The following is a 22,316-nucleotide window of genomic DNA, read 5'->3' as shown; positions in this document are numbered from 1 at the left end:
GTCTCAGAGTGCAATGAGTTTTTGATGCATCTCCATAGACTTGTATGGTGCGTTTTTCACGTGCGCGACTTGCAAAAGTAGAGCATGTCGAGATTTAAACGCGCGTTAAAAAAAGCGCGTGTGTGCGTGAAAAAGAATTCAAGTCTGAAAAGACCCATTGGTTACAATGGGTCAGAGTGCAATGCAAGTTCTGCGCGTCAAAAGCACAAGCAGAAAACGCGCGTGAAAAACGCAAGTGTGAAAGGGGCCTTAGATTTTGTAACTTTTGGTGAGGTTTTCACAAGACACATGATGAACTTCTTTGAATCACATCAGCCCATTTTAACGTTCATGTTAATGTTTCGGGTGAAATGATTTTGCTGACCGATGATGTAATGTGATAATTTATTCAGAGTACATGTATAATGAAAAATAATAAGTATTTATTTGCTTTTATAATATGATACACGGTTAAATGAAATACTATACATTATGTATTTGACTGGATACAAAGACATTTCTTATCATTTTGATTATTGTAAGAAGATCCCAGGTTTAGGAATACTACCCCAGAGTACAAGCCTGAGGTGTCTTCTCACGTCATCATGTTCCACATCTGCACAACATCTTTAGTACACATGGGCTGCTGGAAAGAAATGACATTTGTTATGCTAGTAATATGCTCTTGTGAAATCTGTTTTTGGGCTTTGTACGTTTTGCCTTCAAGAAACTCCTGTCAGGAACGAAGGGTCCATTTAATATCTGTCCACTCTGGTAGCGAGTGACGTCTGTCCTCTGAGATTCTGTGCTCTACATATGTAGTAGCCAGCGTCAATTGTTTCAAAGTCTTCTACTGTGATGATGCTCTGTGAGATCCTGGTGGTGTGTCCAATGCCACGGTTGACCAGTCTCCAAGAGTCTTGAATGGTCACAGGTCGTTCATACTGGTTTTAAAATATATATACAACAAGTGTTAGTTTTCTGAAATATCATTATACTATTAAAAAAATATTAAAGGAGAGGTTTCTCATGTAGACCTCATGGCATAAACCAGTGGATCTTATTGTTGAACCACTAAACTGTTGCCCTGTAGAAATGGTCATTGCAGGTTCATGTTTTGGTACCAAATTCCCATAAGACACAATACACAACACAACACAACATAGAAACTTGTGTAACTTGGCTAGTGCTATTAGCTGAAGTGGATCTCCCACTTTCTCTGATAAGTAAGGCTACATTTACCAAACCGTATAGGTACTGTATATTACACCTGGTCAAGGTTCACTGGTTTGAATGCCAGTCTCAAAGCTGTCAGCTATATCTGCTAAGAGGCACCAACCTCTTTGTAAATACAGACACAAACTCTGCCAGTTTTTTGCTACAGTCTCCACAGGTTTTCTGGTGAAGACTCTAATCTGGTGGGCCCTCTCCCTCACACCCAAAGTGGCATTCAGATCAGAGAAGCAGGAAAACTGGGGAGGAGAGGAGGATATTAATGTACCTTCTTCACCAGAAAACTGGCAGAGAAAGCATAATGAATCTCCCCCACCATGTCTCACCGCACCATGACAGAGACGGACGACCTCTCCGCAAAACATAGAGCAAATCCTATCTTTGGCCTAATTTGCAACTCAGCTTCTTATGGAAGGGGTAGGGGTGAGGATAGCCATGAGCAGACCCAGTGAGGTTTTAGATAGGCCGAATAGTGCCGAGCTCAACCTTAAAATTATGTTTTATGTTAGGCCAGGGATAAAACCTGAACCTCTGCTATTTATCCATAGCTCCCAACAATCCCGTATTTTTTGGGACAGTCCAAATTTTTGGGGATTGTTCCCCTGTCCCGGGCAGCTGGGAGAATGTCCCGCCATGTCCTGGTTTGATTCCACTCCTAGTCCCATATTGGAGAAGCTTCAGGACCAGAAGCAGGAGGCGGGATCAGCTGTTGGGAATGAGGGAAGGATAAGTAACAAAGGAACAGAGGAGGACAGGTGGCCACAATATGAGGGAGTACTGTGGGTGACAATATGAGAGAGGCCAGGGGGCCACAATATAAAGGGAATGGAGGACTCCCACACACACACTTCTCCACTCGGCCGTGTGCTTCACTTGGGTTCCATACTTTTGTGTAATGTTCATAGTCTTATTATTAAAATGTATTGCATTGTTCTCTAGTAGAGAGGTGTATTCATGGCATAGTATGTATAGAACAGTACATATAAATCTAATAGTAATAATACAAGTGCAAATACAGATGAAACTACACACTGTGCATACAGAGTATACTTCAGTAAAGGAAAACCTGTTCCCAGTATCTTTCCATTACATAGGTACATATGAGAGGTGGAGATAAATGGTATCCTGTGTGTGTTCTGAGACCCTTTTCCTTTTTTTGGCCATAATCTGGAAAGAGAGAACTTTTTCCTGGACCAATGTTTATTTGTGTATTCCCATGAAGAAAGTGTGTACATTAATGTGTCTCCTGCCCTACATCCTCCAGCAGGAGGGTGGTGGTGCCTAATAAGGCTTTGACCCCTTAGGAAAGTGGTGATTTTGCAAGTCCATGTAGAAGTACCAGTATATTGGGTCCAAATGGTAATACTAAGTCATCTCCGCAGTTGGACATTTGGTGCCAAGCACTGTCTCATGTAACTGGGACAAATGGGGATCTGTTTACTGAATAATTTCTGGCACTGGTTCCTCTTTGGGTGGATAGTTTTGCCAGCAAACCTGTGCTGTTTGCATATAAAAGACAGGAGACTTAAATTTACATATCAGTAAAGTGGTACAGAAATTTTAGTAGTTTTATATTGGTAAATTACCAAATATTCTGCCCCCACACTTACACACACATTACAAAAGACGTGAGATAAAATGGCCACACCTTGACACCTACTTTTACCTCACTTACCTAGCAACACCTTATGGTAGGATATGATATATCTTTTCTACAATTGCCTCGTTTAAGTGAAATCACAGTGTTTACTTCTGCTCCAAAGTCAAGTGATAATGAGCAGAAAACTGTCATCTTTTGCTAGAGATAAGTCAGGCTCAGAGGCTGTGGAGGGAGCATCAATTTAGACACCTATATCTTGGACTCAATTGCAACTAAGGAGCATGGTTTTGGTATCATACTAAAGAAGAGAATTTCATTAGGGTGTTCCAGTTCTGTAGCTCACAGAACCACTTATCTGAAAAACCACAAATTTGAAAAATAAAATTCTCTTCTTTACTATGATACCAGAACCATGGCTCTAAGAGTGATAAAGCGCAATATATAGGCATCTAAATTAATGCTCTCTTCCAAGCCTCTGAGCGTGTCACATCATTGGGTAAAAAAATACAGTTTTTTGCTTTTTTACATGACTTTGGAAGGGATTTTTATAGGTAACAGGGTGGAATTTCACTAAAAAAGAGAAAATTCTAGAAAGGACATTTCTAGAGGCCCAAAATAAAAAATGTTGCATGGTAAATCCTGTTAGTTTATGGCTTCCGCCTATACGACCATGTGGAAAAGGGTCATGCTGACATTTCATTGGCTTTATGGAATATTAGTCTGAAATTCATTCTATGAGCTGGATTTACTGATAACAGATCACACCCCAGAGATTATCTAATAAAAAGCAAACTTCATGCCCCACACTGTAATCTATCGGAATATCTACGGCCAATTTGTGAACATACCTCTGTCTTGCATTTTAAAGGGTTAATATCATTTTGCCATAACACGACAGTTATTGGTGGAGGGTTCTGCGCTAATATGATGCCAGTTATTCAGCAATTTTTACAGACCGTACCTACATAATAGGTGTAGTTTTATTTGGAAACTGCTTATATTACCGAGATTGCTAACTAAGAATAGCTCCACATTTGTTGACAGGTTGTTTTTGGTATTGCAGCTCCATTGAAGTAAAATAGGCTGAGCTGTGGAGCACTGTTTTTGTAATTCTGGCCCTACTTCTGTAATTGCCCATATGATCAAACTTTAATCATATGTATTGTACATTTATTACAGAAATTTCAGCAATTTAACCATTCATCTGAATGATGCTTGAAGGAATCCATGCACCTGCTGCAGAAACAACCCCATTCAGGGGAATGAAACTGGAAACTGTAGACTATAAGAAGTGGAAATTTATGCACAAAAATTTGGCAAAACTGCAACAAAAGAGTATTTTTTTCCCTAGTTTTTTCTTTCCTAGTTTTTTGGACTGATGATGTTCCTCCTGCTTTATTGCCCTTGTTTTCTTCATTGATATCAGATTCTTTTGAAGACTTCACTCGGCATGTCATGTGGAGAATAAATGATTACACGGCTTCTTCCCGCCTTCCTCAGGCTTTTCATGTTCAGCATTAGTTATAAAGTGGTAATTATAAAACTCTGGCAGCTTCTACATCCACAGAACATCTGCAGCAGCTGTAATGTTATCTGTCTTAGTGACTCATTTCCCTCTCATCATGGAGCAGAATGAGCGCTTCCTGTCAGTACAAGGCTTCACAATCCCGATTATCTCAGCCATTACCAAGCGTCGCCAGCAGGCGCCATAGTGCAGTAACTGGCAAGTTAGATCAGCAAGAAGAGTAAGCAAACAATCCTTTTCCTAAATGCAGCAATTCCAAATTTTGAGGCATACATTTGGGGTTCCGGCTGGGATACATATTTACATACACATTTACATTCCAGTTTCTGGGGCTTCTGTTCCTATGGAGCTATAAATGGTGATGTTATGTTCATTGTTTGTCGCTTTGAAAATCACAATTTTAGCCTTAAAGGAAACCTTCCATGAGGATTCTATCAGAAGTAAATCTGATGGTAGATTCCTCCTGCCTGCCTCTGCCCTAATCTGTCATTTAATTATCCTGGAACCTAACCTAACTTGTTAAAAACTTTCATATTAATTATATGTAAAGTAACTGCAGAGGCTACTGGAGCGTGGAGTAGCTTTAGCTTCCAGTGCCCGGCCTGGCTAGTACACGCCCCAGGAGCCTCTGCAGCTAATTTACATATTACTAAAATAAAGTTTTTAACAAGTTATGTTATGTTCCAAGTTTATTAAATTCCAGATTAGGGCAGAGACCGGCAGGAGGAATCTACCATCACTTCTGATCACCAATCTACTTCTAAATCCTTTTGGTAGTTTTCCTTTAATCTGTGTTCCCATGTTTTGGTAACCTTGTATGTTGTTAAAACATAATCTTTTTAAAGATTAAAAAAAAACACACACAGCACCAAATATTGTACAGATAGGCCCAGTTCACTTGAATGTTAGTGAGCTGAAACCGGCCATGTGACTAATAAACGTGCAGGCCCAGGTTCGGGGGATGGAAGTGTGCACCTGGCTCTTCTAGCAGGTAAATATTTGGGGTACAAGGTGTCAGGCCCTCTAATAATCTAACAGGATAGGGCATTAATCGGATCCTGGAAAACCCTTTGATAAGTTCTTCTCATCACACAACTTAGGGGGATTCTTAAGGATCATCTATGAAATATTTCCTAACCCTTTTGTAGGCAATGTGATCTGCCGGCAGTGTTGGTTTCCATCAATCACTTCTGTTATTTGTGGTCCCGTGACAGCACAGAATGATGAAAATAACCAATGCAGATGTGAGCCTTCTTATTATTCCTGGACCTTTAATACAAGTATCTGTAATTATGTATCTTGTTTGTGAAGACAGCAGCTGAAGAATGATGTTATATACAGCTGTACTACTGACTGCTCAATGTCAGATTGTGTCCATGGTCTGAACTAGGAGTCATGATAAAGTCACGATAAAGCTGCCAATACCAACATTGTGAGTCGGATCTGACACGTTCCCACCCCAGATTCTCATGTGTCACAGGAACATAACTGTCTCTGTGTTTGTCAGGAAGATGTATCACAATGGGTCAGAAGACAATGCATGGAAAGCATTGCCACGGATGACAGGAATCCTTTGGGTGTGTGCGATTATGAAATAGACATCTTGTGTTATCAATCTTTGTCTGACTGCCATTGTACAGCACTGCCTATGTAGTCTGGATCTTTAGAAATGGTTACAATGTATTAATCATTCAGAAGATATTTGTATTAATCATACAAATATTCCCTGCTATGTGTGCTTTTTATGTTATCGAATGCAATCAAAAATAATGTACAAATCTATAGATGCAGCAGAAGTAGGGAGTGGTGAGCTGTAAACGGTCAGCCTATGGTGTTCCTATAATAATGTACTTGGGGATCACCTCTCTTTTTGATATCTCTCTCATAACAAGTGGGCTATGACATTATTACATAATTCATTTCCTTTCCTTTAATATTATTTTGAACTCTCTGTATTCTGTGAAGTCACAATTCAATCTGTTGTGCTGTTGGCAGAAGATAGGGTATGGGTATTCTGGATTTTGTCAGTCCTTTGTCACTCTACTGGGCCATCATGTGAGTCAAACCTGCATTCAATCCTGTCATTCCGACAAGCCCTTGTAACAGTTTGCCGAAGGCGATCACCATATGAACTTGCTGATAATCGGCCATGCAAAACGGTCATGTTCTTTCCCTTTTTCACATCCAATTTACATCAGTTTGGCATAGTTTTTTCCATGGATCCTCCTAAATTATAGCCTATAAGTGATTCGTAACAAAGGTTTAGACTAGGACACACTCTGCTTTTTACTAAGGGTTTTAAAAAGTGTTCTGTTTATTGCAGTCATGTGTTGCTTGTGCACTGTCATGTGCATCTGCCATTAGAAAGTTAGAGGCAAATAAAATGCAGTTCACCCAAATTGCCAGACAAGAGGCCAGATACTTGAGATGAATGTTGCCCCAACCTGACAACCATTTTATGTGTATGGGGCTTTCGTGATTTTTGCCCTGACAAAGCGTGCATATTTATTGGGTAGTTAGGAGAAACAGCCAACTGACTCCTTGACTGACAGCTTCCTAATGTATAACCAACAATAGTCCACATCTGTACAACACATAACAGATTCAGAAACCTTTATATTTACTTTGTAAATGTATCCACTAGCAATTAGATTAGAACCATTTAAATTATAAAGGATTGCCCAAATAGAAGCTGCATACAGTGGCTGGACAGAGTGAATTTCATATTCAAAAATTGTCTTTTCTCATATAGGACATTATAAACAAATGTTCAGTATTTAAGGATCCTCCCATTTATGTCACCAGCCATTTGTGCAGATGAGACATCTGCCTGAGATCTGGAAGAACCCATCGGTTTCAGCAAGTGCTTGTTGGCATTTGGCTAAATGTTTTATACTGTAATACTGGCAAAGAACATGGTACACATAAATAATACTGAGCATCCAGTGGCTTCATTACACTCTGGGTTAAGACTTTTAACTTATGAGACCCATGTAAAAATTCTGAAGTATAATTATCATCAACTTACTTGTTGTCCTGGGTAGATCCAGGTAAAGTCTACATCTACATTGGGTTCCCCCAAGACTGTACAGAATATACTGAAGTCATTCCCACTCCGAACCTTGTTGGCTGTGGTTTTAATTGTTGCAGAAGGTGGGCCACTGGGTACTAGAAACATATGAGAATGAAATATGTAAGATATATCAGATAAAAGGATTCATTCACATCTCTTTTTTTGCCCAATGTTGCAAGGATACATGTAGATGATTCCAGACATGTCCATACAACAAAGGGCAAAGGCATATCACACTTTATGCATATACAGTGGAACACGTCCTCTTGTTCCTCCCCTCCCCCTAAAAGTGGCAGCAGCCAAGGACATCAATGGAAACATCTCTGATCATATGCTCAAGGGAGGCAGTCATTACGTTGCATCCGTCCCCCACAGCCTTCAATGACCTCCGTTGAAAGTATACTGTGCAGATGGAAGCAAAAAGGACGTCTCCATCTGACAATAAGTCTATGGATATGCTCAGCCTGATGGCATAACGCTGAGTGTATGCAAAAAAGCAATGTGAACCTAGCCTGATCCAGAATCCCATGTGACACTGAATAAAAACATAAAATGTCGTAACGGGCTGTAAGACATATACCTTCCACATAGAGTAGCTGATATTTGATGGATATTTGTGGGGCTCCTCTGGCTTCGGCTCGACAATACACCACTCCACTTTGGTTAGAAATAGGGTGCTGGTAAATAAAACCTTTCTTTACATCATAGCTTATGTCTGTGCCGTCAGCTTTTATTTCTTCAGCTGGAAATTCTCTGTGTAGAGTGACTTTAGCAGATGAAGTGGTGACACGACATGGGATGATAGCCGGTTTATCCGGGTGCATGTAGACAATCTCAAAATAATTTGGAGATGGCACAAAGAGTTCTCCTTTATCTGCAAAATATTTTAATACATTGTCAATAAATAACAATAATCAACCTGAGATTTTTGAAAATCTAAGGAAAATAAATATTCATTGAACTATTGTGCGCCAGTTTATGATGTCCTCCCCATCCATCCTGCTCGCCAGATATATCAGGAGGCTCCAGCGGGCAGATGCACCAATCGGCAATTATAACGCTTTAACCTGTGTCTGTGTATAAATATGTAATTACCCATGTATAACCCTACAATCTATTACATTTTTGAATATAAAAGGACAATAATAAGATGTCACAACCATAGTCTTCTGCTGGACCTTATCGTAATGTTGCACTCATAGTTTTATAATTTTACTTCCAATACGTCACCCTTCATACATACAGTAGCTCTTATAGTTAATAAACAGTTATCTCTTTGCTTTGACATTTCATTTTATGGCCATAATAAACAGCAACCTCCTGCATTGAAGGCTTCCTGTATTTTTTCAGGGAGATTTCCGCTTCAGGCATATCCTGCTTCTTCCAGGTTCAGTGCTTGGGTCACTTATCTATAAACATTCCTGATTTTGCATATTTAATGTAATGGTAACAAGCTCTGCCCATCAGCCTCAGACCCAGACCCATCCTGGATTAATAGCTAATCCTAAATAAGGAAATGGGAATATAGCTATTTTTAGTTCAGAGTTTTTTTTCCATTTGTTTAGACTGGTTATTCTAGAGATAACACCTTTACCCCTTAGCTTGATTGTAGAAATAGAATATACAATTCCTTTTCCAAATTGGTTTATGGTAGGCATGTGCAAGGACCTTTGACATTACCTTTATTTACTTAAAAAACTTCTCCATTCAGTATAGTATGTCAGTAGGAGCACAACTTCTAACCAAATTATCTTTGGAGGAGCTCCTGTTGGCCCCACGATTCTCTCTGTGCAGAGGGACACTGGAAAGAAGCTAGAATAATGCACATTTTCCATCTTTCTGCTGTGTTGCTGTCCTCAGGAGGCCAATATGATTGAAAGTTGTTGAAAAACTGCTTTGATTTTTGGTGGCACCTAGCGATAAATAAGGGGGGGTTGGGTTACAGTTTGGGCACTCGGCCGCTAACAGATTCACCATCGCTGCTGTAGGGAAACCATGGTTGCTTTACTGCCCTTCCTCTGGTCATATTAAGGGAGGTGACACTAAAACGTGTGTAGTGGAGGTGTATGTACCTACCTACAGTGACTGCATGTAGCTGCCTACAGTGATTGAGTCTGTGAATGTAATGTGCTGTGACTTGGATTCTGGGCCTTCTCTATGAATAGAGGACTATATCCATACTGGCTTCTAGGTGTTCTTCTCCAGACTGGTCTTGCAGCCATCATCTTCACCCTGGCAATGGCACACACAGAGATTTCTATGGCCCTGTAAAGGCATGATCCATCTTTATACCTTTGTTGCAGACTTTTCCCATACATGGCTGAATTTAGATGATCACACAATGGAAGTCATAACTGGTGGACTCCCTGCTCTCTTCTGAATGTTGGAACAGCCTGGCTATGACGAATCTCTCTCTAGTCCACACCTAATGCATAGGGTCCTGGGCCATAATCTGACCAGAGATGGTCAGCTCTACCCATGCTCTACAACCCATTTGCTGGAACAGTAGGTTGCGTTCATGGAGAAATCATTCTCTCTTCTGAATCTAAGGGTTCGTAAGGACCAGGGGTACATCTCTCTATGAATGTGTAAATCTTCCTCCTCATACTGGATAAACACAAATAGTGCTGGGAAGAAGTTGTTTCTGTATTCAGTTGGTAGTCCTGCTCTCCTGAAGTATTCATAGACCATTGCCAGGAGATATCTGCCACTATCACTGGCAAGTAACAGTCTGATGTGTTTGTCTTCCAGGGGATTGAGGAAAGTCACCATCTTCTCATTGTGCTTGGTCATGTCATCCTTCCTTTTCTTGTGGCGAAAAGGTGGTCTGGTGGTGAAGTCTTCTCCTGTCTCTTCCTCTTCATGTCTTCTCTTTAGTCTTGACTAGCGGTTGCTAGTAGATCTTTCGCCTGGTTCTAGGTATGAAGCTTCAGCAGAAATTGAGAATTCTGAAATCGCTCAGTGCAAGAAATGGATGGATTCCCTTAATAGGGAATCATGTTCCTTTAATGCCATGTTATATCTTATACTACCATATATATCCAGAATTGATCGAGATCACATTTAACACTTCACCTTAGAGAAACAGAATTATTATAATGGTAACAAATACTTGATATACCTTATTATTTAACTAAATGAATTAAATCATTAATTAATTATATTAAATAAAATCTGTGTTTCTTGCACACACAATAGCAACCAGTTAGATTTTGGTTTTCATTCCTAGGCTTGTATTCAGGAAAAGGGGTGTGAAAATTCTTAGAAAAGGGGTTAAAACTGTTTGTTGCTCCACTGTACATAGTACTATATAACTGCTGCTCTTCATCTGCTGGATCAGGTACTGGATATATATTCGATGTACTCACTGTCATCATAGATTATGCAGTAGCCTTCATATATTGAAAGTAAAAGTTACAGGGAATGTTCCCTGTGATATACTGTTCAGCTATATGACCTGTTGTCCATGGTGCTACACAAATAGCTGAAGGAATATGAGCCAATCATTATTCTAATAATAATAATAATAAGTAATAATAATTCCTTTATTTTTATAGCGCACACAGATTACGCAGCGCTGCACAGAGCTTGCCAAATCGGTCCCTGTCCCCAACGGGGCTCACAATCTAATCAACCTACCAGAATGTTTTTGGAGTGTTGGAGGAAACCGGAGGACCCGGAGGAAACCCACGCAAACACAGAGAGAACATACAAACTCTTTGCAGATGTTGACCCTGGGACTATCCACTAAGCCACCGTGCTTCCCCTGCTCCATAAATTCTCATACAAGTTTATATAGATCTTTTGTAAATGGCCATTTAGATATTGTAAATGGCTTGTTACACATGATGGTCAGATAATCCTATCCCACTGTTAGTGGGTTTAACCAATGCAGACATATTTGCCATGAGCCCTTGTGATGACCTGGAATATTTTATCCTGGTGTCTGGGACAGTCGCAATGACATTATTTTATCTGAGAGCACCAGGGTACAGTGTGCAGTATATGTAGGTAATGTAGACGGATGAGTTACCAGCAAAATTATATTCACTAATACGTAATTGCATCTGGCAGCATATAATCTGATCTCACTAATGATTATTGTGCAGTGTCTGACTATAAGAGATCTGGTTTACCTGAGCACATAGCTTCCGGGAAGTACAATAAAGCAGCATTGTTAGTTATGTATCCATCTTATCTTTAGGGAACACCAGAGCTTGTAAGTAATTGAAGTGTCACTCAGAAGCCTCTTACTGCTGTGTATATTGTATAAAGTCCCTGTTCACATCTGCACTAGTATTTCCATTGTTCTGGAACAGAATAACAAGAATCCTGACAGTGCTTGGTCTGTAACAGACACAAGGGACCTCAATAACCCCTTACTGATGTGTGACATATCTGTATTTCACATGTCAGCTGTGAGTGTATGGACAGGGCTCGCGGGCTTAGCCCTCTCCATACACTGTGGGTTTTTGCAGTATATTGCAGCAAACGCCCACCAGTAACACCCTTGATTGGTGCTAGCACTTAATGCGTGTGTCAGCGAAGCTGTCACCAGCAGGACTCAAGCAGGCCTAGTGTCACTGGCACATTGTAATAGATGATGTGTAAAATCCCCATACTGTAGTATGGCAGTATATGATAAGATTAACAAGACAACCTAGGGTTAAGGTATCCTACGGGGTCTGCAAAATAGTAAAAATAAAAAGTTCCAATCACTCACATTCCCTAGAACGGATATAAAAATAAGCATTAAAAATCCTCTAAAACTTTTTGAAATAATCAATCCATCCATCCATCCATCCGTTAGATTAGAATTTTGTATCAAGTACAATCTTTATTTTCTTCTTTCCTCTGCCGTCAAATAGGAAATTATTGTGACCAGGGCCAGGATGAGGTGTAGACAATTGCCTAGGGCACTACTCTTGCCTCCCATCCTGGGGCACCGTCCTATCCCTCAGTAACGATCAGCGAGATGTGTATCTTTAGGATACACATATTGCTGGTTCCTGTGCGCAGCCAACGCCCTCTAAGACTCACTCTCATAAAGTGAGAGAACACCGGCAATGCGGGAGAGCCCATGCAGTTCCAGGGAGCGCAGGTAGGTAAGTAATTTGTTTTTGCAGAGGCAGACTATATACACTACAGGGGGTAGGCTGGCTATGTACACTACAGGAGGGGTGGCTATTTACTATTAGGGGGCTGGCTATATACAACAGAGGGGGCAGGTTGTCTATATACTACAGGAGGGGGCAGGCTGGCTACATACTACAGGGGGGGCAGCATGGTTATATACTACAGATGGGGTAGACTGGCTATATACTACAGAGAAGGCAGGCTAGCCATATACTACAGGGGGGCCTGGCTATATACTACAAGGGGATAGGCTTGCCATATACTATAGGGGGGCAAGCTGGCTATATACTTCATGGGGCAGGCCGGCTATATACTATAGGGGGGGGTGACAATATACTATAGGGTGGCAGGCTTTCTATATGTTGGGGGCAGGGGTCAGACTGGCTATATACTATGGGGCTGGCTGGATATATATTGGCTGGCTATATACTGAGGGCATGGGCAATCTATATACTGGGGAAGTGTGCTGGGGCTACCCTATTAATGAGGGGGAAATTATATGGTAGTATATATGAAAGTATATTGATGGGTAACAGTGTATTATCTGTATATGCAGGGGGCACTTAGCTGTTATCTAGGGGACATTGTATTGACTCTTATTTTTATAGGGACAGAGTGTGGAGATGTTTTCCAGAGGTCATCCGAGTGGCAAATTAAGATAATTCATGGCCTGAAGAAGTTTCCATGACGTTCTTCACCTAATGGAGAAGGATTGGCAACAAGGAGGAGACTACAGGAAGAAGAACGTGATGGAACAGGCCAACACAGACATAGGAGACAGCAGCAGCCTAACAGTATGTGCCTGTGCCAGTATGTGCAGACCAGATGTACAGTATATTTAATGCTGGTATATATTGATGTGTGTAGTAAATACATTTTTAGTCTATATTTATAAGTGCAGGATATTATTATGTGCTGTTTATTCATTGCTGGTAAATACTTATATGTGCGCCCTTGTAATTGGTATCTATGTGTTTGGTATAATCATTGCTGAAATACATTTATGTGTTTGCTACATTATTTGCAGGTTTATATTTTTGGTATAAACATTGCAGGTATTTTCAGTGGAGGGACATATTTTTCTATTTTACACTATATTCACGAATGGGGGGCCTTATTGTAAATGTTTCCGTAGTATTTGCGGGGGCATTTCATTTTTCATTAGCATTGGCCTTAATTCGACCACGTTTGGAGGGGAAAACGGGGCTTGCAATTTTGCTTGTCTGCCTAGGGCAACCAAAATGCCTCGTCCCGACCCTGATTGTGACTGAAGTATTTAAAAGACTTCTGTTAAAAATGATGTGACCTCTAATTATGGAAATACTTAAATATATGTTATATGTTAATTTCAATGCTGTTATATAAGAAGATGGATTGAATAAAGATATTTATTTCTAAACTTGTTAGGCATCGCCATGTCCCAAAATGTCTGATCTCTAAAAATGTTATAACAGGGTTATCCCAGAGTTCAACCCTGGAATGGAAAATCTCACCATAATTTTGCAACATTTTATTTAAAAAAAATGAAATAAAAAAATCAAAAGGTCTTACAGTCCCCAAAATGGCAGCAAAGAAAACGTCAGCTCATCCCGCAAAAAATGACACCTCACACAACTCTGTTCAGCAAAGTATGAAAAAGTTATTAGAGGCAGAAGATGGCGAACGGAAGAAATTTTATTTTTGTACAGAAGGTTTTAATTTTTTTACTTGAATAAATTTGGTATGCCTGTGATTGTACGCTCTGCGCAGTTTGCCTGCGGAGTGTGCAAAGTGTGTCAGATTAAACTGTTACACGTTCTTCACTTATATGGTGCACCCTGCACTGCTCGAGAAGTGTGCACCAACTTTTTTTTGGTGCAACTTTTGTTTGAAGCGTATGAAACAATTCTGTCGAGTCGCAGTAATAAATATGGAACACGCTGCGACTCTGCACCGGTACGCCCCCTTTAGGTTTAGAATTTATGGCGCATCGGGCACAGTGCTACTGCAACATAATATTGGTCCAGACACTTTATGAATACACGTGCAAGCAATTTTCATGTTGGCAGGCACCTAATTAATAGGTGCTAAAATGAACACATAGAAGGAGAACAGTGTCAAACCTATTAAACACGTACACAACATTGCTCATTAAAAACTCATACTGGGCCAAGGGCAAAATTCACAGCTGCCTGCTAACAGTTTGCTAAAAGAAAGGAACTGTGTATTCTTAGTGGACTTGCAATTGTACCCATAACGAACCAAGTTCATAAGAGCCAAATAAGAGTGGTCCTAAGCAGTGGCTTAATGAGTGCCTAAGGATCACAATTGGTTTCCACAGACAGGGCTTCCCTGGGAGTTTGACTGATACCAAAGTTTAACCCAAACACACCGCATAGGCATCCCCATTAAACAGGCTGATGCTGTTAAATCCTCTTTCAACCAATATTGCATCATATACTATTCTATGCTAATTTGTAACTTGGCCAATGGGAGGAAACTGCCATTTATGCCAATATGATGGCACGGACGAACTTGGCCCCATGGCATCGTTTTATAGATGATATCGTTTTTATATGGAAAGGAGGCGAACATTCTTTACTACAACTTTTTAATGAAATTAATAAAAATGAGTTTTATCTTCATTTTACCCCAACATATAGTAAAGAATCGGTGAACTTTCTGCATCTCACAATATTCATCAAAGATGGAAAAATCCTTACAAAATCATACAGAAAACCAACTGACAGCAACAGTTACATACTACTTGACAGCTGTCATTATCCTGTTTGGCTACAAAATATCCCCCAAGGCCAATTTACAAGAATATGTCGGAATTGCACGGATATTGAGGACTATTGGAAGGAGGCTGAGGTTCTATCAAAAAAGTTTGAGGAGAAAGGGTATAATGGAAAATAACTAGAAAAACCAAAGTATAAAATAGCGGACATTACAAGAGAGCATCTATTGAAAGAAAAAACACCAAAAGCACAGACTGAATCTCCAGAAATTAAAATCCCCTTTTTAATTAATCATACGGTACATGGTGGCTTATTTAAAAAGATCATCAAAAGACACTGGGATATCCTTAAGGAGGATATGGTCGTAGGTGAGCTAATTCCTGAAAACCCCTCCTTCACTTTTAAAAAAGCAAAAAATTTAGGAAATTTAATAGCCCCGACCATCAAGAATAAAAAGGTGTTACCAAAAAATACAAACAAAACCATTTTGGATATGCAAATGCCAAATGGATTCTTCCCGTGCAAAAGATGTTCTATGTGTAAAACCTTGAAATTAAAAGATCCAGTCCATGAGGTAAAGATGTGCGGGTCCCATGTTTCCTTTCCAATTAAAAATAAAATAAATTGTCATACCAAAGGTATGATATGTGGACTATAATGTAAGTGTGAAAAATTATACGTAGGAAGAACAATACGCCCCCTTTATAAGAGAATAATGAACACATACAGAACATAAGGAAAAAAAACCAGGGGCACCCGATGGAGAAACACTCAGGACAAATACCCGGAATCTCCATCTTCGGTATTGAAATTGTCCCCCCTGATCAAAGGGGGGGGGGACTTCATTAATAAAATGTTGTCAGTTGAAAGTAGATTGATCTACAATCTAAATACTCTTGCTCCGGTAGGACTAAACAGTGAAATAGAAATATTTGCTTTTTAGAGACTTACCTCTGATGGGTTCACTCAGTAGCAGCTGTGAGAAGTTCAAAGGTGAGGCCAAGTAGCTATATAAGGATACCTCTGAAGTAGTGTAACGATCGCTGACGAAGGAGACCGTTCCTGTCTCCGAAACGCGTAGGAAATTTGCTCCTCATTTCTTTCCGTAGCTCCAGTGGTGACGTCACCGAAGCAGACACCGTAGAACTTTGAACAGCGTCCACGCACATCCGAACGCAGTCACCGGCTGTGGCTGCTCCGGATCCGTGGCAGAAGAAAGAGTGCACCTATCCCTCACCTCCCCTCCAGGTTGCTAGACAGGAATAGAACATTACAACAAAAGGTAAAAACTATCAAAACCCTATATCAGCAGTGGCGAACCTATGGCACTGGTGCCAGAGATGGCACTCGGAGGCATCTCTGTGGGCACACAGGCTTTCTCCCAGGCATAGAGTTTGCCAGACATGGCATCTTCCTGCAGTCTCGGACAGTCCAAGTAATGCCCTGCTATTTTAAAGTGACCCATCCTGTGCTGCTTGATCCTGTCCGAAGAGTGAAAAGGTGTGGACAGGGTCGGATTGGAGCTCAAAGATTCTGGTAGCAATAAGTTTGTTACTGCCTAAATTGCCGTGTTGGCACTTTGGGAAAAGCTAGTGGTTTTTGGGTCACATTTTGGGCACTCGATCTCTAAAAGGTTCGCCATCCCTGCCCTATATCATATTGGAGGAGCGCGATATACAAAACCCACATTTGTTTCCATTTTTCTGTCAATACCATGATAGGAGGTATTTAGTAGCAGCACCATTTAGAATCAGCTGCGCCAGTAAGCACTTGTCTGTATCAGTTTAATTGGAGATGATATAACAACATTCAGGGGCGGATGCAACCTGGGGTCACTATCTGGTGGGATGCTATCAATATAGCATAAACCTGACATTTTGAGTCATTTTATCCATTTTCAGAGGTGATGATCAACAGTTTCTTTCTCTGTAGAGAACCTAAGTGTTTTGTTACCTGTGAAAAATATATAGGTGGTGCCAGTCTTGGATTCATCCTTTTTGCAACCGCGGCTGTCACACAGCTGGGCCCAGCAACTAAACTCCCCAGTGTCTGCTGCAGAGGAGTTCGTCAGGATCAGCTGCCCATATCTCTCAAGTTGCTTTATGCTAAGGAGGAAACAAAGAAGATTGTTTAGTATTGTAATTGAATTCCTCCATGTCAGATACTCAGGCTACAAAATAATCAGCTCTCCTATTTGGTAACAGGTCAATGATAGAAGAATTCTGTGCATTTGTAGGAAATTCATGAAACCTCATCATGATGGGGAATGCAGTCATTAGATGAAGCAATTGTAACTTCCTACAAACCACAATCAGAATATTTGACCTCTTCATTACCCAGTAAAATAAATACAGACCTCAGACCCAGAAACCAAAATGGATATATTTGCTGGATTAGGACTTCAATGTAAATGATGATCACAAACATAGACAACAACATGTATACAAGCCTTCGACTATTATCACAAAGTGAATACAAATCTAGAAATCAGGCCTCAAAATAAATACTCTTAAATGGACCAACTGGAATTTTAACAACTCTTCACTGATATTTTACCTTTCTTAAAAGCAAGATAAATATTATCTCCTGTTTGCATGAAGATAGGAGGGATGCAAGGGTTAAAACCTTCAGTACTTTTGTTTAGTTGCTCTCAATCATCCTATTAGTCAGCTATAAAGTAGTGTAAAGACCTAAATGGTGGGTGGGGTTGAAATTTGGTAGTACAGGCCTCCCTTACTTAAGGACACATAACTTACAGTTGACCCTGAGTTACAGACAGACCTCTCTGCCCACTGTGACCTCTGGTGAAGCTCTCTGGATGCTTTACTTTAGGCTGCATTCACACTACAGTATGGGGGACGTATATACGGCAGACGTATATGCGGCCGATATACGTCCCCCATACACTTCTATGGGCTCGTGTCGCCCTATGGGAGCGGTAAGGTGCAGCACTCCGTAGCCCGGGAAAAGATAGGACATGTCCTATCTTTTCACGTATTACGGCGCCGTGCGCCATAACTTGCTATGGAGAGGGGCGGGGGTGAGTGGCGCTCACCTCCTCTTCCTCTCCCCGCGCTGCCGTGTGCCCGCCGTGCTACGGTGCGGCGGGCTCACGGCAGTGTGCATGTAGCCTTAGTCTCAGGCTGCAGTAATCAACTGTAAGGTGTCTGTATTGAAGTTTTATTGATAATCATTGTTCCCATGACAGCACAAAACTTTAAAAATACACTTCTCACAGGGACAAAATTTATATATATTTTTTTGCAATTCTCCTGTTCCTACTTACAGACAAATTCAACTAAAGAACAACCCTAAAGAACCTATCCTGTACATCTCCCAAGGACTGCCTGTATTAGTAAAACACTGCTATGTAGTGTAGATAGTAAGCAGTGCACAATTTATCTCTGTATTAAAAAGGTAATAAAACATGTCCAGAGCACCAATAATCCAGACCCTATTACTGTTGCATGAATTGATAACAGTAGTTATAATAAACAATAATGTATTTATTGTATAATCTTAAATAGCATAAAATAACATAAAATACATCAAAAAACATTAAACATACATCAGACAATGCATAAAATTTACAATACATCAGCATATGTTTCTTATATACTCAGGAAAGCTTGTAAACCATCAAATATCCTCCATACAGTTTTTAACTGTCCGATAAGTGTATCTTCCATAAAGTATTTATCTATCCTATAGATATATCGCTGAGATATTTATTGCAAATTGAAATTTACTATAGAGTAAATTGGTTGAGGGGATAATCGTTGAGTAGCCCCAATATTTCTCTCTATCTCCATATTAAGGCTGCCATAATATAAATAAATGGTCACGTTGAGTAGCTCAACTCCCTGCCGTCTAATTATTAAGATATTTACATAAAACAAACTCAAATCAAAGACAGAAAAAACTTGTAAATGAAGACATGGGGAAACCACTGGGAATACAGATATTAGTAGTTTAAACATGAATGAATTTAAGGCCCAGGGCAGCTATCATATACATATGTTTTACTGAATACACATTTAGTCTATGAGCAATAGAAATACTAAATTCTGATACGCATTTTGGCAATCACTATGTTATTGTCTTAATGATTTACCATTACCATCTCTAGGGTTTACAGAGAATGGTCCGAAAAAGAAAAAACATCCAGTGAGCGGCAGTTCTGTGGGCGGAAATGCCTTGTTGGTGCCAGAGGTCAGAGGAGAATGAGCAGACTGGTTCGAGCTGATAGAAAGGCAACAGTGACTCAAATCGCCAGCCGTTACAACCAATGTAGGCAGAAGAGCATCTCTGAACGCACAGTACGTCGAACTTTGAGGCAGATGGGCTACAGCAGCAGAAGACCACACCGGGTGCCACTCCTTTCAGCTAAGAACAGGAAACTGAGGCTACAATTTGCACAAGCTCAAATTGGACAGTAGAAGATTGGAAAAACGTTGCCTGGTCTGATGAGTCTCAATTTCTGCTGCGACATTCGGATGGTAGGGTCAGAATTTGGCGTCACTGTACTCAAATGGCCTCCACAGTCACCAGATCTCAATCCAATAGAGCATCTTTGGGATGTGGTGGAACGGAAGATTCGCATTATGGATGTGCAGCCGACAAATCTGCGGTAACTGTGTGATGCCATCATGTCAATATGGACCAAAATCTCTGAGGAATGCTTCCAGCACCTTGTTGAATCTATGCCACGAAAAATTGAGGCATTTCTGAAGGCAAAAGGGGGTCCAACCCGTTACTAGCATGGTGTACCTAATAAAGTGGCCGGTGAGTGTATATTCTCCATAGATACAGACTGCAAGCAAACTGTATGTTTCCTCTGTGTTTGCGTGGGTTTCCTCCGGGTCCTCCGGTTTCCTCCCACACTCCAAAACATACTGGTAGGTTCATTAGATTGTGAGCCCCATGGGGACAGGAACTGGTTTGGCAAGTTCTGTGAAGTGCGGCGTAATTTGTGTGAGCTATAAAAATAAAGGAATTATAATGATTAAAATTTCCATATTACAGAGCGGGTGCAGTTCCTGCCCCTTTCTTTATGATCATTGAGGGACACACATTGATCCAAAATTCATGACCTAAGACCATTAATAACTAAGTCAGGGAATACATGTTTCACAAAAAGCGAAGCCTTGGCAGTCAAGCTACCCCACTGTCCATTGAATGATGTGAATTAGAGCATTAATCCTATGAATGTGTTAAAGAAGAAAACTGGTCCTATTCATGCTTTTATAGATCTCTGATATGCCTGACTACTGTGTTGGGAAATGGTTGTTTAAAGGGTACTCAGTCCTTTGTGTATATGAGGGCTAACAATTACTGTCTAATAATAATACCATATTTTTCAGACTATAAGGCACACAAAAAATCCTTTGATTTTCTCAGAAATCAAAGGTGCGCCTTTTAGTCCAGTGCACCTTATATATGAACCATACTTACAGACAACAGCTGCCTTGAACTGTGCACAGATCTGCCACCTGCTGGTCATTCATTCTTATAATCAGGTGCACTTTTAATCCGGTGCACCTTATATATGAACCATACTTACAGACAACAGCTGCCTTGAACTGTGCACAGGTCTGCCACCTGCTGGTCATCCTTATAATCAGGTGTGCCTTATAATCCGGTGAACCTTAAATATGAACCTAGACGTTTTAGCAGGCATTTATTGAAGCTGCACCTTATAATCCAGTGCGCCTCATAGTCCGAAAAATACAGTAATAAATATCTATTTATATAGCATCATCATATTTTGCAGCACTTTACAGATCATTTAGTACATGTACACTTGAGATCAAAATTAGAGAACAATATATGATCACTTTTTTTTTTAAATAAATAATCTCCATTGATCTACATTTGATGGCTCATTTGTAAGGGGTGCACCAGGCCACTAGAACAGTGATTTACAATATTACCAAAGTGTATCAACACAAACCTGCAATTTGCAAAAAACGTGATGATCATAGCAGAAAGATCATAGAGAAAAGAATAGCACAAAGAATAAATTATAATTACATTTTCTGAAGGTCACCTATCAGTAGGGAGTGCACAGGCCTTTGCTTTAAGTGACTTCAGCACATCTGCAGCCGAAGATCATCACTAGTCTCTCACACTGCTCTGCTGGGATTTCGGACCACTTTTCTTCCAGTCTCTTTCACAGTTCTGCGACTGTTGTGGGTTTCTCAGCTATAAATTTGTCACCCAAAATTGTCCACAGGTTTTCTATTGGGTATAGATAAGGAACTGCTATACCCATTTTACCGTGTGCTGTGTGAAAATTGCTGGCTGAGTGAAGAATGCATGTTCTGTGTAAGAATGCATGTTAGGGACCACCTGTTGTTGAAGAAGACTCTGCTAAATACTTGTATTCACTCTTCCATGTAGCTGTATGAGAGGTCCAACTCCTGCTGCAGATAATAGTCCCCAAACCATGACACTTCCTCCACCACCTTTCACTGACTTATTTACACCCTTTCAGTCACTTACCAGTTTGACGATGAACATAATTTTTCCTATCAGATCCAAATAAATTAAGCTTTCTTTTATTACTAAAATGAACTGTGGACCCCTTCTCCTCAGTCCACAAAACATGCTCCTCAGCAATAATTAGTCTAGCTTTTTGATCCTACTAATGAGAGATTTGGTCACTGAAGACTAGGCTTTCAGTCCAAATGCTCTTAAACATTGTGACACTGTATGGAATGACAGATCCTTACCCTGGCGAGCAATTCCAGCTGCAGTGTTGAATCAAATACTCATGGAGATTTTCTGCATTATCTTGCCCTCTCTTGCATTTTTATTTAAAAGCGACCAGACTTCTTGGGGGACTTGAATGAGTTTGTGATGTTGTAAAAATATAATATTCTATAAAATTACAGGCTTCTAAAGACCAAGTTCTCTTGGTATAATTGATAGGGTCATCCTTTAGCCTTTATCTGGATAAACTGTTGACTGTCACTTTCGAACAGTCAGTGGAACAGCTGCCAGTTATAAACAATTTATGAAATAAGCTTAAAATACTGCTTTTTTACT

General features: G+C 40.2%; 1 protein-coding gene across 1 annotated transcript in view; it reads right to left on the bottom strand.

Moving 5' to 3' along the window:
- Window positions 1-365: 365 nt before the first annotated feature.
- Window positions 366-22,316, bottom strand: part of PDGFRL (platelet derived growth factor receptor like) — a 94,328-nt gene continuing 72,377 nt past the window's right edge. The window contains exons 3-6 of the mRNA XM_072122317.1: window positions 17,220-17,371; window positions 7,991-8,284; window positions 7,366-7,505; window positions 366-923 (exon numbers count right to left, since the gene is read on the bottom strand). Of these exons, the coding sequence (XP_071978418.1) occupies window positions 735-923; window positions 7,366-7,505; window positions 7,991-8,284; window positions 17,220-17,371 (775 nt within the window). The 3' untranslated portion in view covers window positions 366-734. The remainder of the gene's footprint in view (window positions 924-7,365; window positions 7,506-7,990; window positions 8,285-17,219; window positions 17,372-22,316) is intronic.

This window comes from Engystomops pustulosus, chromosome 1 (genome assembly GCF_040894005.1).
Source record: "Engystomops pustulosus chromosome 1, aEngPut4.maternal, whole genome shotgun sequence".
Taxonomy (NCBI): domain Eukaryota; kingdom Metazoa; phylum Chordata; class Amphibia; order Anura; family Leptodactylidae; genus Engystomops; species Engystomops pustulosus.
This window is presented reverse-complemented; position numbering and strand designations above follow the sequence as displayed.